The 12,405-nt window shown below is 36.3% G+C and overlaps 1 protein-coding gene, 1 long non-coding RNA gene and 2 other non-coding genes across 6 annotated transcripts; 2 read left to right on the top strand and 2 right to left on the bottom strand.

The window, feature by feature from the left end:
* The first annotated feature begins 1,172 nt into the window (after nt 1–1,172).
* On the top strand, nt 1,173–1,244 carry TRNAG-UCC (transfer RNA glycine (anticodon UCC)). Its single transcript has one exon. It is a non-coding gene; the product is annotated as a tRNA-Gly (tRNA).
* A 5,429-nt stretch (nt 1,245–6,673) lies between these two features.
* On the top strand, nt 6,674–9,866 carry LOC147550308 (splicing factor U2af small subunit B-like). Of its 3 annotated transcripts, none has more exons than XM_086670500.1 (6): nt 6,842–7,230; nt 7,469–7,555; nt 7,641–7,722; nt 8,183–8,309; nt 8,393–8,794; nt 8,920–9,866. In XM_086670500.1, the coding sequence occupies exons 1-5, from the start codon at nt 6,898–6,900 to the stop codon at nt 8,784–8,786; spliced, it is 1,023 nt and encodes a 340-aa protein (XP_086526626.1). In that variant the 5' UTR covers nt 6,842–6,897; the 3' UTR covers nt 8,787–8,794; nt 8,920–9,866. The 3 variants fall into 3 exon arrangements, with proteins under 3 accessions (XP_086526627.1, XP_086526626.1, XP_086526625.1); XM_086670499.1 differs by having other exon boundaries at nt 6,857–7,230; nt 9,522–9,866; XM_086670501.1 differs by having other exon boundaries at nt 6,674–7,230; nt 8,393–9,866.
* On the bottom strand, nt 6,717–6,799 carry TRNAL-UAA (transfer RNA leucine (anticodon UAA)). Its single transcript has one exon. It is a non-coding gene; the product is annotated as a tRNA-Leu (tRNA).
* LOC147550307 (uncharacterized) lies at nt 6,951–12,089 on the bottom strand. Its single transcript, XR_015238075.1, has 3 exons — nt 11,585–12,089; nt 10,466–10,586; nt 6,951–9,884 (listed from the first exon to the last, which is right to left on the bottom strand). It is a non-coding gene; the product is annotated as an uncharacterized LOC147550307 (long non-coding RNA).
* Nucleotides 12,090–12,405: the final 316 nt, after the last annotated feature.

Raw genomic sequence — 12,405 nt, 5'->3', positions numbered from 1 at the left:
AAGGAAGAGGCTCCTACAGGAAGGATCATGAACTCCTGCAAACACAATTTATACCTGTCATTAAGATAAAGGTAAATATCCCGAAAAAATATGTGCAGTGTTTGACTTTGCTTACCTGCATCTATCTCCAACTGGGATTTCGAAATGGTTTGCTTTCAGACTCCCTCTCCTAATTTATTTACTTGTAGAGTGATTTTTTTATCTTCTATATTTGGTTACTGCTTTATTGGTATGCATGATTATAGTACTTATTGATTATTTACCTTGTAAAGGGGAATTTCCTTCACACTAGCCCCTACCTTGCAAACAACAAGAGACGCTGCAAGAATTGCATTAGCTCCCAGCTGAAAAACAATAACTGAAGATGTAGGTAGAGATGTTTTCCATTAGAAAATGAAGCTCTACTACGGTGATCTAGTCAATACCTTTTGTTTGCACCAACCCCATTCATTTACGGTGTCGTCGAGCTATTGCACCATGAAGTTATCAATGTTGGTTTGGTCTATTGGGTCCTGTGTTAACAAAAGGTGAAGCTTAGTTACAATGTGCATGCAGAGATATTAAACTCAATTATGGGAATCTCTTAGGAAAAAGTGGCCGCAGGGAGGTTTCTTATGAATTATTTAGACTTATCGCTCTAACTAATAGTTCAACTTCATATAGTTTTTGTTAAGTTTGTGGTCATCCAACTCAAAACTAATTGGCAATGAGTGGAGAGGACCTAGACATTATATTCTTAGTTGTCAGTTACCCTTTCTCTCTTGTTGGGAAGTTTAAACTTTTTTACAGTAATGAAACTCTCTGACTATATTCGCCTAAATATGTAGTGGAGATGAATATTCGCGGTTGATTTGCTGAGCGATTTATCCAGCACCTGTTCGTGCCTAGAATTAGAAAATGACACACCGGGAGAGACGGAATACTTCTACAGCCTGCATCCAAAACTAGATAATAGACCAACCAAGCTTTGGAACTTGGACGTGTTCTCAAAAGTTGAATTTTCTTGTGAAACTGCAATCTATTGAACCCTTTTAGACCGTTGGATGTGCTACCAAAAGTTGATTCTTCTTACAAAGATTCAGAAAATGACACACGTGGAGAGATGAATCTGTGGCCTCGGAACTAGTTTTGTATTTGACTTAATACTTCAAAGTAGATAAAAAACCAACCGGGCGTTTGTAGTCCAACGGTTAGGATAATTGCCTTCCAAGCAATAGACCCGGGTTCGACTCCCGGCAAACGCATATATTTTTTCATTTCAAATCTTTTTGAGCAACCAAGCGTTTGCAGACAAATATATCCTTCTAATTTTCTGGAGTTTAACAAAAAATATTAATATACTAATTCTTTGGTTCAAATGATCCTTAGTTAGCAGTCCAATTTTGTTTTTAGAACAAGAATTTCAACCTTCTTGTTTAATGGGTTATGGTTCCTATTAATCTTTGAATGCATTAATCCATAGTGAAGGTGTTTTTCACATCACCATTTTGTTATAAGGTTTCAAAATCTTTAGAACTTTTGAATTTTAAATTGTCTTATAAAGCAAGTTAATCAATTGTAACTTAAAAAGATGATTTCTGAAAGAAAAAAAAACTTGAAAAGATGGAATGCTCATCTTGTAGAGAGGATCTTCAATGAACATTCAGCGCTAGAAATTCTCAATACTGTTGGGTAACACAAATAATGAATACAGATTTATTTTAATCCAATACGTAGAAAGGAGATCGCAAATCCAAATCACTAAATCGATCTTCCACGAACTACATACAAGGCAAACTAGCACGACATGGAACGATCCTGTCGTGTCGTGCCGACCTGTTACGAGTCAACAAGATTGTGGCAGGTCTAAACTTTTAAGTTCCCAGACACATTAGGAACGACAACACGGCTCAACAGGGTCCTTTTCGTTCTTTACTCGTTACAACTAGTGTCGTTCCTAACCCGCTACAACCACACTAAATCATTTACAGACAGGTTATTTAATTTAGAGTTAATTCCTATATGGCCCCCTACTTTGTGACCAGCTTCCTTTATGGCCCCCAAATTTCTGTAAATTCAAATATGGCCTCCTATTTTCATAGAAATGTCATAACTACCCTTCCCATTAATATATTTTCAAAATAAAATTAAAAACAAAAACCTAAATTCCACCTCACTTCCCTCTCCACCACTCATCTCTCTCCACGTCACCTCTCTCCAACTCACCTCTCTCTCTCTCTCCAATCAGCACTCTCATGAAGGTCGTCGGCCGGAAAATTTTCCGGCCGGCGACCTTCATACTTAAAAAAAAAAAAAAAAAATTTACTTTTTCACTCACCTCTCTCTCTCTCCAATCAGCACTCTCATGAAGGTCGCCGGCCGGAAAATTTTCCGGCCGGAGCCTTCATACTTAAAAAAAAAAAAAATTTCACTCATCTCTCTCTCTCTCTAAAAATTCCGGCGAAGGGGGTTTCCCTTCGCCGGAATCTGGTCTGTTCTTCAACAGACCAGATTCCGGCAAAGGGAAACCCCCTTCGCCGGAATTTTTAGAGAGAGAGAGATGAGTGAAAAAAAGAAATTTTTTTTTTTTTTTTTTTAAGTATGAAGGTCGCCGGCCGGAAAATTTTCCAGCCGGCGACCTTCATGAGAGTGCTGATTGGAGAGAGAGAGAGGTGAGTGAAAAAAAACAATTTTTTTTTTAAAGTTTGAAGGTCGCCGGCCGGAAAATTTTCCGGCCGGCGACCTTCATGAGAGTGCTGACTTGGAGAGACAGAGAGGTGAGTTGGAGAGAGGTGACGTGGAGAGAGATGAGTGGTGGAGAGGGAAGTGAGGTGGAATTTAGGTTTTTGTTTTTAATTTTATTTTGAAAATATATTAATGGGAAGGGTAGTTATGACATTTCCATGAAAATAGGGGGCCATATTTGAATTTACAGAAATTTGGGGGCCATAAAGGAAGCTGGTCACAAAGTAGGGGGCCATATAGGAATTAACTCTTTAATTTATCATTATCATTATATACAACCCACTTAGTTTTAATTAAGGGTTATTTCCCAAATGACCCCCAACTTTGTGACCAGCTTCTTGCCTAGCCCCCTAGATTAGCAAAAATACCCATATGCCCCCTTTTTTAAGATTCCGTTATAACACCGTTAACAAGTCAACATTTCTCTCTCCTCCATATCATAACCTCTCTCTGCCACCTCATCTTCTAGCCAACTCATCATTTTCTCCGGCGAGAGTCGCCGGCCGGCCAATTTCCGGCCGGCGACTTCAAACTTAAAAAAATAAAAAAATTTCTCTCTTCCTCTCTCTCTCTCTCTAAAAAAAAACTTTTTTTTTCTTTCTTCTCTCTCTCTAGAACTAACACAGTTCTAGAGAGAGAGAGAGATTGGGGACCTTCAACAGATTTGTTGAAGGTCAGTTCTAGAGAGAGAGAGAAGAAAGAAAAAAAAAATTTATTTTATAGAGAGAGAGAGAAGAAAGAAAAAAAAAATTATTTTATAGAGAGAGAGAGTAGAAGAGAGAAATTTTTTTTTAGGTATGAAGTCGCCGGCTGGAAATTGGCCGGCCGGCGACTCTCACCGGAGAAGATGATGAGTTGGCTAGAAGATGAGGTGGCAGAGAGAGGTTATGAGATGGAAGAGAGAGAAATGTTGACTGGTTAACGGTGTTATAACAGAATCTTAAAAAGGGGATCATATGGGTATTTTTGCTAATTTAGGGGGCTAGGCAGGAAGCTGGTCACAAAGTTGGGGGCCATTTGGGAAATAACCCTTCAATTAATAAGAAAACTATTAACAACAAAACAGAGTGGTTTTGTGCTGACTAGGACAAAATAAATGCAAGCTGACTAGACAAAATTAATGCATCATATTTAAATCCCAACCGTTGAGTGTTAACCTTTGAATCTAAACCCTTAGACCCCTCTTCAATGAGTTAAACCTTGCATTAAATCACAGTTGTTTTACTTCCCAACTCTTCCACTTCCTACGTCCTTTCATATTCTCCCTCAATTTTAATTTTGTTATGCATGCAAATGGTTGAGTACGAGAAACTTTGTATTGCTATTGAAATCTCTCATTAAATCATTATATAGTGGTCTATTATTTATGGTGTTTTCCCTATCTCATCATTGAATTTTATTAATTTCTCCTTCAATTTTCATGTATGGGCATGCTTAGGAAACTCTTTCTCTCCTCATTTACTCCAAATTATTATTCGGTTACCAATTATATGAATTTAGACTCTTTTCGTCTTCTTCCATTAACCTTTATAAATGTATTCTACTTACTAGAATCTAATTGTTATCTATCTTCATGTATAAATATCATCTTTCTCTTTGTTACCATCATTTTACTATTTCCCCCCTTTATTCTTTACATCTTATGATCTTGTTGACAAAAAATAATTTTGTCATGTTGTTTTCTATGTAAATGAGGGATTAAACTTCGGCGGCAGAAAGAGATTCAAAGATCTCAGTATCAATATTTATTTTACCCGAATCCAGCTAATCCAGCTTTTGATGAAAAAGATGATGATGCTTACTCTATTCATCACAATATTCAATTCGATTTTAGGCAGCTTATCTAATTTTATTAACTATTAGAGTAGCAATAATTTTGGATGATGTTAGTTTCACTCTTTCTCAGCCTTTAACTTGCTTTTTAGTTTTTAGAGTTTTCTTGGTCAAAAACCTGGTGAGAGAGATGGTAGAAACATGAGGGTGATGTTTTTTTTTTTATGGTACAAAGGTAGATATTCTCTAATTTATTGAAGTAAGTTGGTGAAAAAAAAATATATCCTTTTTTTGTCTTTTGTTTTATTTTACCCTTTGCATTACCAAAACAAATTAAGCTAATTATATAAACAAATAATGTAGTATTAGTACAAGTTTTGGAGTTTTGAGCAAGTTCCATCCAAAGAAAATAATTTAATTTGCAGTTTAACGAAAATAAATATACAAAGGTACTTCATATTGTATAGGGATCAACCGGTTAAGAATAACAAAGTAAATAAGTTATTTTTCTTTATTTGTTTTCTTCACTTTGATCAACTAAAATTAAATGGTGAGTATACAAGTAAATGCCAATTCTATATAAGAATTAAGCTACATTGCATAAAAAATAATTGGAGTATATGAATAACAGAATAAGGAAAACTAAAAAGAATTACATGTTCAAAAATATGGGTTAAATAATCATTTTTCCTGGAGAAGTAATTGGACCTTCGGTAACTTCACTTCAAACATTTATGTCACTACTTTGTATTCTTTGACGTTCATTTTTAAAGTTTTCCACCATGCTAACATGTGTAAACCATAAAGAAAGAATGAAACATCAATTAAACGAAGAAAATTTTCCTATCCTTTTGTTCTACTTTGCCTTTCATTCATAGGTCTTGAACTAACATTTTCTTCAATTTTTGGTAAAAAAAAGGTGAATATAATACTTAAAATGTATTAAGAAATATAATGTAAGTGTAATTACTGTTAGTTCTTTCGGTCGACTTGTTTGATCGATAAACAATACATTGTATGGTAACATCGAAGTTGCCAAATAATCTTGTAGTTTCACGCACTATGTTTCGGAGCTATCACAACTAAGGGTGTTTTTCAATATCACTATGTCAGTGATATTTATACTCTACAATCCAAATCCAAATCTACAGGTTGCAGGTCTTTATGGGCTTCCTCCCACACCGGCTACCTCTATACATTGTAAACCAAACTAAAATTTTAGTAAACAAAAATCCTTACCTTTTTTCTATATTTAGTCATGCTAAATCGTTTAATAAATGTTCTCAGATAAATTTATGAAAATCACAACATGCAGCTTAGAAAATTTGCAAGTATGACATTTGTTCTACAATTATTATTGTTCTTTGAGGTCATTTTTTTCCTTTTTATTTTATTCCAACCTCTTACTTTATTCATCATAATCTGGTGTTTTTACAATGTTTTACACAGGCAAAATAATTCTTATAGATAACCTCCTCCTCCAGCTGAATGATCAAAATTATGGGTCATGGCGTTTCTCAATCTCGTAATACTATTATTTTGTATTTTTTTGTTCTCTCAATGGTTTGAAAACAGGGCAAATTGTTTGTCACATAAAGTGGTATGAATATAGTAACCACATACAAATAATAGTAACTGACATGGTAAAATGTAGTAACTTATTCAATACTTTTACGGTCTTATGACCCATACGAATTTGTTCGTGCCGAAGGCACGGGTCATACCTAGTTAACTTACAAAACAAAGAATTTTACTTGAAGTTGAAACAAATTTTCCTTCATAGCTTTTGAATTAATCCATATTTTAAGTAATGAGAAAATGTTCCAACCAATCTTTGCTTTTTAAACTTATTTTCTAGAGTCTCATCTCTATCTATCTTTGATGTGGGATCATATTTTTCTTCATCAAACAAACAAAGAAAGGAGTTCAACAAAAAAAAAAAGGAATGGTGGGGTTACAAAAGCCTACCATGTTCGACTTGAACAAAAAAAAACAATCACGTGATGGTGAATGGGTGTGGCTAGTACAAACCCGACACGCCTCAAACGGCCACAACAACGGCTGTTGCTCTTGTGGCTTCCAACACACCACACTAGGTTAGGCACGTTGGCCATAACTAGGTTAGGCACGTTGCCCTTTCAATAAAAGCAAAAGTGTTGAGATTTGATAATGTAGAATCACAAATGATATCACAAAATAAGTATGGAAAAAACACAAAATGCTGGCTATGGGGTTCGAACCCATGCGCACTTATGTGCAGAAGATCTTAAGTCTTCCCCCTTAACCACTCGGGCAAACCAGCTAGTTATGTTAATGCTCATACCATAGATCTTTAACACGTAATACATTGTTTTGTTCTGGAAACTTCCTCTCCCGCGTTTTTCTTTCATTATATTTTCAATGGCAAACAAACCCCAACTTGTATATATATCTCAAAACCCTAATCGTCATTCCTCCTTGCCCCACATCAAATTTCCTCACTTTTTTCGTATATCAATGGCGGAACATTTAGCTTCAATTTTCGGAACAGAGAAAGATAGAGTGAATTGTCCATTTTACTTTAAGATTGGAGCTTGCAGACATGGAGATCGTTGTTCTAGGCTTCACACAAGGCCAAGTATCAGTCCTACGCTTATTCTCTCTAACATGTACCAGAGACCTGATATGATTACTCCTGGAGTAGATCTTCAAGGTCAAGCTATGGATCCTCGTAAGATCCAGGAACATTTCGAGGTTTTTTTCTTCTTTCCTTTTCATCATCTTTTATCTCTAGAATCCTTATTTTGTTCTTATAATTTTAGGGTTTTCTCCCATTGGACAATAAATAAAGAAATTCTCTTTAAAGTCATCACCTTTTAGTCAGTTTAACAAATTCCAACTCTTATTTGATTTGTATTAATGTTGAATTTGATAGCTTTGATCAATTCTTGTGTTAATGAATTCGTTCTTATGCCTTAAATCATGCTTACAGGATTTTTATGAGGATTTATTTGATGAATTGAGCAAGTATGGAGAGATTGAAAGCCTCAATATCTGTGACAATTTGGCTGATCACATGGTAACTAGAATTCTTCTAAGAATTAAGAAACGTTTATTTTCGGCATTTTGAGCTTGATTTTGTTCACCATTATTCATTAATGCAGGTGGGAAATGTTTATGTTCAGTTTAGAGAAGAAGAACATGCTGCAAATGCACTTAAGAACCTTACCGGAAGATATTATGCAGGTAACTTTTGTTTATAGGAAAGAGAATTTTCTTTAAAAAATTAGAAGAAATAAACAACATAAGAGATTTACGTTGTTTAGTTAGTGAGACCACTCCATGGTGAACAATGGCACTTTGATCTTCACCATGAATGAAGAACAACACTGCTATGATTTCTCAAAAGTTTTAGTATATATACCTCACCAAAACCCTAGTACTTCGCCTCCTCTAACTCTCATCAAAACCGTACAAAAAGAATGAGATACCCCTTTTACATCGATAACAGCTTTTTATAAGACTAGGGCGAACAGAAGGAAACAAGTCAGAACGGTTTCCCGGGTCGCACTTTGGGTTAGAGATCGGCCATATTCAAGACTCACACTTTTATTTCTTATAGTAGATTTTTTTCTCTGAATTGCTTGATTAGTTCTCTGAAATATTGTGGCCTTATTATATAACCTAAATATGTTTAATATTTCAGGTCGTCCTATCATTGTCGATTTCTCCCCCGTGACGGATTTCCGTGAAGCTACATGTAGACAATATGAGGAGAATTCGTGCAATCGTGGCGGGTATTGCAACTTTATGCATTTGAAGAAGATCGGCAGGTTAATGCCATTAAAATCCAGGTTTTATGCTTTGTCCTTGTCAATAAATTGAAACTAATGGATTTGATCTTATTAAATGGCAGGGAACTGAGGAGACAATTGTTTGGTAGATACCATCATAGGCATAGTCGTAGCCGAAGCAGAAGTCGAAGTCCTTACAGGCATCGTAGTTTTGAAGATCACTCATATGGACGAGGTCATGATAGAAGATATGATGATAGGGATTACCATCGTCATGATGATCGAAGCCGGAGGACAAAGAGTGGAAGCCCTGGACGTAGTAGAAGGGGAAGAAGCAGGAGCCCTGGTGGAAAGAGGAATAGGAGTCCTGTAAGGGAAGGGAGTGCTGAGAGAAGGGCCAAAATTGAGCAGTGGAACAGGGAAAAGGAACAAGCAGTACCTGGTGATCGAAATGCTGATGCACAAAATGGGGAACAATACTATGAGCAGCCACATCGAGGAGGATATGATCACTGATCTTATAGGTGATGACTGGTTTTGTTTTCTTGCTGTTAGACTCACGATCACATTTCTTCTTTGGGTGAGGTTCCAATTTTAGAATGATTTCCGGTTCACTTAAAATCGCTCACTGCCCATTTCCACTGTGCAGATGGTGTGCAGGTTCAAAGAATTATGATGTGGAATGTGAACAACACTCTCTTTTTTGCCTTCATTTACTATTGAATTTTTGCTTGCACTGTTTTCTTGTGAAAATGGATTTCTTTTAGCCACCACTTTTTTCGCCAAAAGTTGCTATCTTTAACTAAAACAGTTTCCCGACACGGCAGATTCTTCCTTTTTGTTCAAGACACTTTCGCTTACTCCATTAGACACATCAATAATTTAACCTTTTCCTCTCCAACAACTTACAAACATTTCCGAGATCTCATACTCATATTTTTTCCATTTTCCTTTTTAATTTGTCAGATTTCCTTTGTTGGTGCTGAAGTTCGAGATTCCTTGAGGAATCTATTGTTGCTTATAGTTCTGTATGTTCAAACGTAGATTTTGGCAAGTCTTTTTGCCGATTTTATTTTTCGGAGTAAATTCATCAATCGTGGTCTAGTAATTTCTTTCCATGTCTCCCATTTCTTGTTCTTCTTTTGTGTGGGATCTTACATAATGTTTACAAGTTTTTGCAGGTTCAGGTATCCTGCTACTTGTGATGGGTAGTCAGTTATACAGATAACTTACCATGAATTTGTGTAACAGGTTGTTGGCACGTTGTGAGCGAATTGAGTTAACAGGATATGGTGGTTGATGGTTGAAGAGAAGGTTAGATTTGTTTTCATTACGCTTTAACATTTAAGGTTGCAGATTTCTTCTTAAGCTGGGCTCTAGATGGAAGTGGAGTGAAGTCAATCCTGCCGCAAGTTCTGTTTTGGTTTTTGGAAGTTCGATTCTAGCTTTTGACTTGAAACATACATCAAATGATTCTACTGTCATTTCTGTTTTAGGGTTTTTTTTGTGAATGATATATTTGTTTTTCACTAGAATCGAGCATGCGGTTATTTTTGTTTCACTAGTTACTTGATATATACATCTTTCCACCGTGAATCACATTTCATTTCCGCGCTCTTCATATAAGTAGGGGTGTTCATTTAGTATCCAAACCGACCGATCCAATCCGATCCAAACAGATTTCAACGGTTTGGATACCGATCCAATAGTATTCCGGATTGGTTCGGATGTTAAAATGGCAAAATCTAGTGGTTTGGATCGGTTTATGGATTTGGTTGACGGATAACCGAACAAACCGAACCAAACCATTTACTGTTATTTTTTATATATTATATATATAAATATAAATGATATGAATGATGAACGGTTGAGATTTAATAGTTAAGTTAGTTCCATGTTTGTTAATATCGTAGCTTAATGCACGTGTAACAGAAGTAATGGCGTGAAGAGTTGTAGCTTAATTCAATAGTTAAGTTAGTTCTACGTTTTTAAGTCAAAAGTGCGAAATTTTATATATGGTAAAATATCACAGGTGGTTCGGTTATCCAACCGATCCAAACCGTTCATGCATAGTTCGGATCGGTAACCGAACCAAACCATGAGTGGATTGGTTCGGATTTAGATTTGAAAAAACCGAACCCTTCGGTTTGGACTTTGGATTGACCGAAAAAGTCGGTTATCCAACCGATGTTCACCCCTACATATAACCTCACAGTTATTGTTTATCTTCTTCTGGTAAAAAAAAAGAAAAAAGGGGGCCCTGAATGCTTCTTTCGTGTTGAAGTGAGCTGATTTTTCTGTCAATGATTTCTCATACTAAGGTGCTGTTTGTTTTTTTATTTTTTCAGATCTGAAATCTGAATTGGGTTCCAATTCAGATTTCAGATGTTTGTTTTTTTATTTTCGTAAATCTGAAAATTTGACTGAATTTAGTCTAAGATCTGAATTGGCTGAAAAAACCCCCAAATATTTCAGACTTTAAAACAAGTCTGAAACAGTGGTTTAATTTCTGAAATGTGTGAATGTCGTTTCTGCCCCTACATTTTTAAAAAAATTTGTCCACAACCACCACCATCGGCAAACCACCGCCACCGACAAACCAAACCACAGCAAAACCACCACCTCGGCATAACTACCGCCAGACCACGGCAAAACCGACACCAAGAACATAACCGACACCACCACCACCACAGAGCCCATCACCACCACCACAGATCCCATCACCACCACCACCACCACAGAGCCAATGACCACCACCACCAAGAAGTTTGACAAACCACTCAGACCACCACCAACAACAACACTGACCCCGACATCATTGTGGTCTTTTGCCGGAGATATGTTAACCCTCGCCGGATATGGCGAGGGTTTAGATTTCCAGATCTTCACTTAAACAAAGAGAATGAAAAAGAGAGAGATCATGTAAGAGCAGGTTACAAAGAGAGACAGTCGGCTAGAGAAGGTTAGAGAGAGACATGGCAATAGAAGGTTAGAGAGAGATGTTGGCGAGAGATGACGGCGATAACTTTTCCATCGGAGAGAGAGAGAGAGGGAGGAGTAGTGGAGAGGCTGAGATGAGAAAGATAACAAACCCTAGGGTTTCTCTGCCTTTTTGTTCAGCAAAAAAGATTAGGGCGTGTTTGGTTTATGAGGGTATATTGGTCAAAATTTTATTCAAATTCATTAACTCAGATATAAAAAACAAACATTAACTTTGTACAATAATTCAGCCGATTCAGATTCAGCCGTTTCAGTTCGGCCAATTCAGATTCGGCCAATTCAGATTCAGCCACAAATAAAAAAACAAACAGCACCTAAGTCACAACTCCTAAATGCTGATCCTTTAGAAATTGATATTGTACTAGAGAAACTGGCTCAATTCCACCAAGCTCAAAGGGACAATGTACGAAAAATGGATAAGCTCTCCACTTCTATGGAGGTTATGAGGAAACAAACGAATGTATACTCCCCAAGTCTTTTGGAACAATGGAAGTCCTTTTAGTTGCAGTAGATAGGGATGTTTGTTAACATTCATGGACACAATGCACCCAAGTTTCTGTCAAGATATTTCAGAATATTTTAAGACTGTCTCAAAACATTGACACCAAAGACAATATATCTTGTGAGTTTTGTTCAAGATATTGGATTCATGGACACAATGTACCCAAGTGTTGTCAAGATATTTCAGGATATTTTAGGACGTCTCAAACATTGAGACCAAGAGACAAAATATATGGTGGATTTTTTTCACCATGTTGGGTCCAAGCAATATGTTACTGAATATTTTTAAGACAATTTAGTTATTAATTGCATTATTATTATTATCTTGCAATATGAACTAAAATAACAAAATGTTACTGTTTTGATTAATCTTAGAACTATTTCCACTACTAATGGTTCTAGCATCTCTAGCGAGTTGCTGGATCTTTTTGTCGAGCAAATTACTGACAACCATAATTCTGTCCTTACCAACGCTCCTACTGATATTGAGATTCACAAATCTGTCATGTCCCTTAAATCTGACTCTGCTCCGAGTCCAGATGGCTTTCCCCCACTTTTTTTATCAAACTAACTGGGATACTGTGAAAGCAAATATCATCAAGTTAGTTTCTGACTTTTTTCATCACAACCACCT

The sequence above is a fragment of the Eschscholzia californica genome, unplaced genomic scaffold (assembly GCF_041429995.1).
Source record: "Eschscholzia californica isolate CP2 unplaced genomic scaffold, dmEscCali1.0.p SCAF_3, whole genome shotgun sequence".
NCBI lineage: Eukaryota > Viridiplantae > Streptophyta > Magnoliopsida > Ranunculales > Papaveraceae > Eschscholzia > Eschscholzia californica.
This window is presented reverse-complemented; position numbering and strand designations above follow the sequence as displayed.

What these genes read in the sequence shown, in the direction of transcription:
- LOC147550308 (XM_086670501.1), top strand. Translation starts at nt 6,898, where the DNA reads ATGGCAAACAAACCCCAACTTGTATATATATCTCAAAACCCTAATCGT. An exon ending in ACAATTTGGCTGATCACATG is followed by an intron (nt 7,556 to 7,640) that starts GTAACTAGAATT and finishes TCATTAATGCAG; the next exon opens with GTGGGAAATGTTTATGTTCA. An exon ending in CATTTGAAGAAGATCGGCAG is followed by an intron (nt 8,310 to 8,392) that starts GTTAATGCCATT and finishes ATTAAATGGCAG; the next exon opens with GGAACTGAGGAGACAATTGT.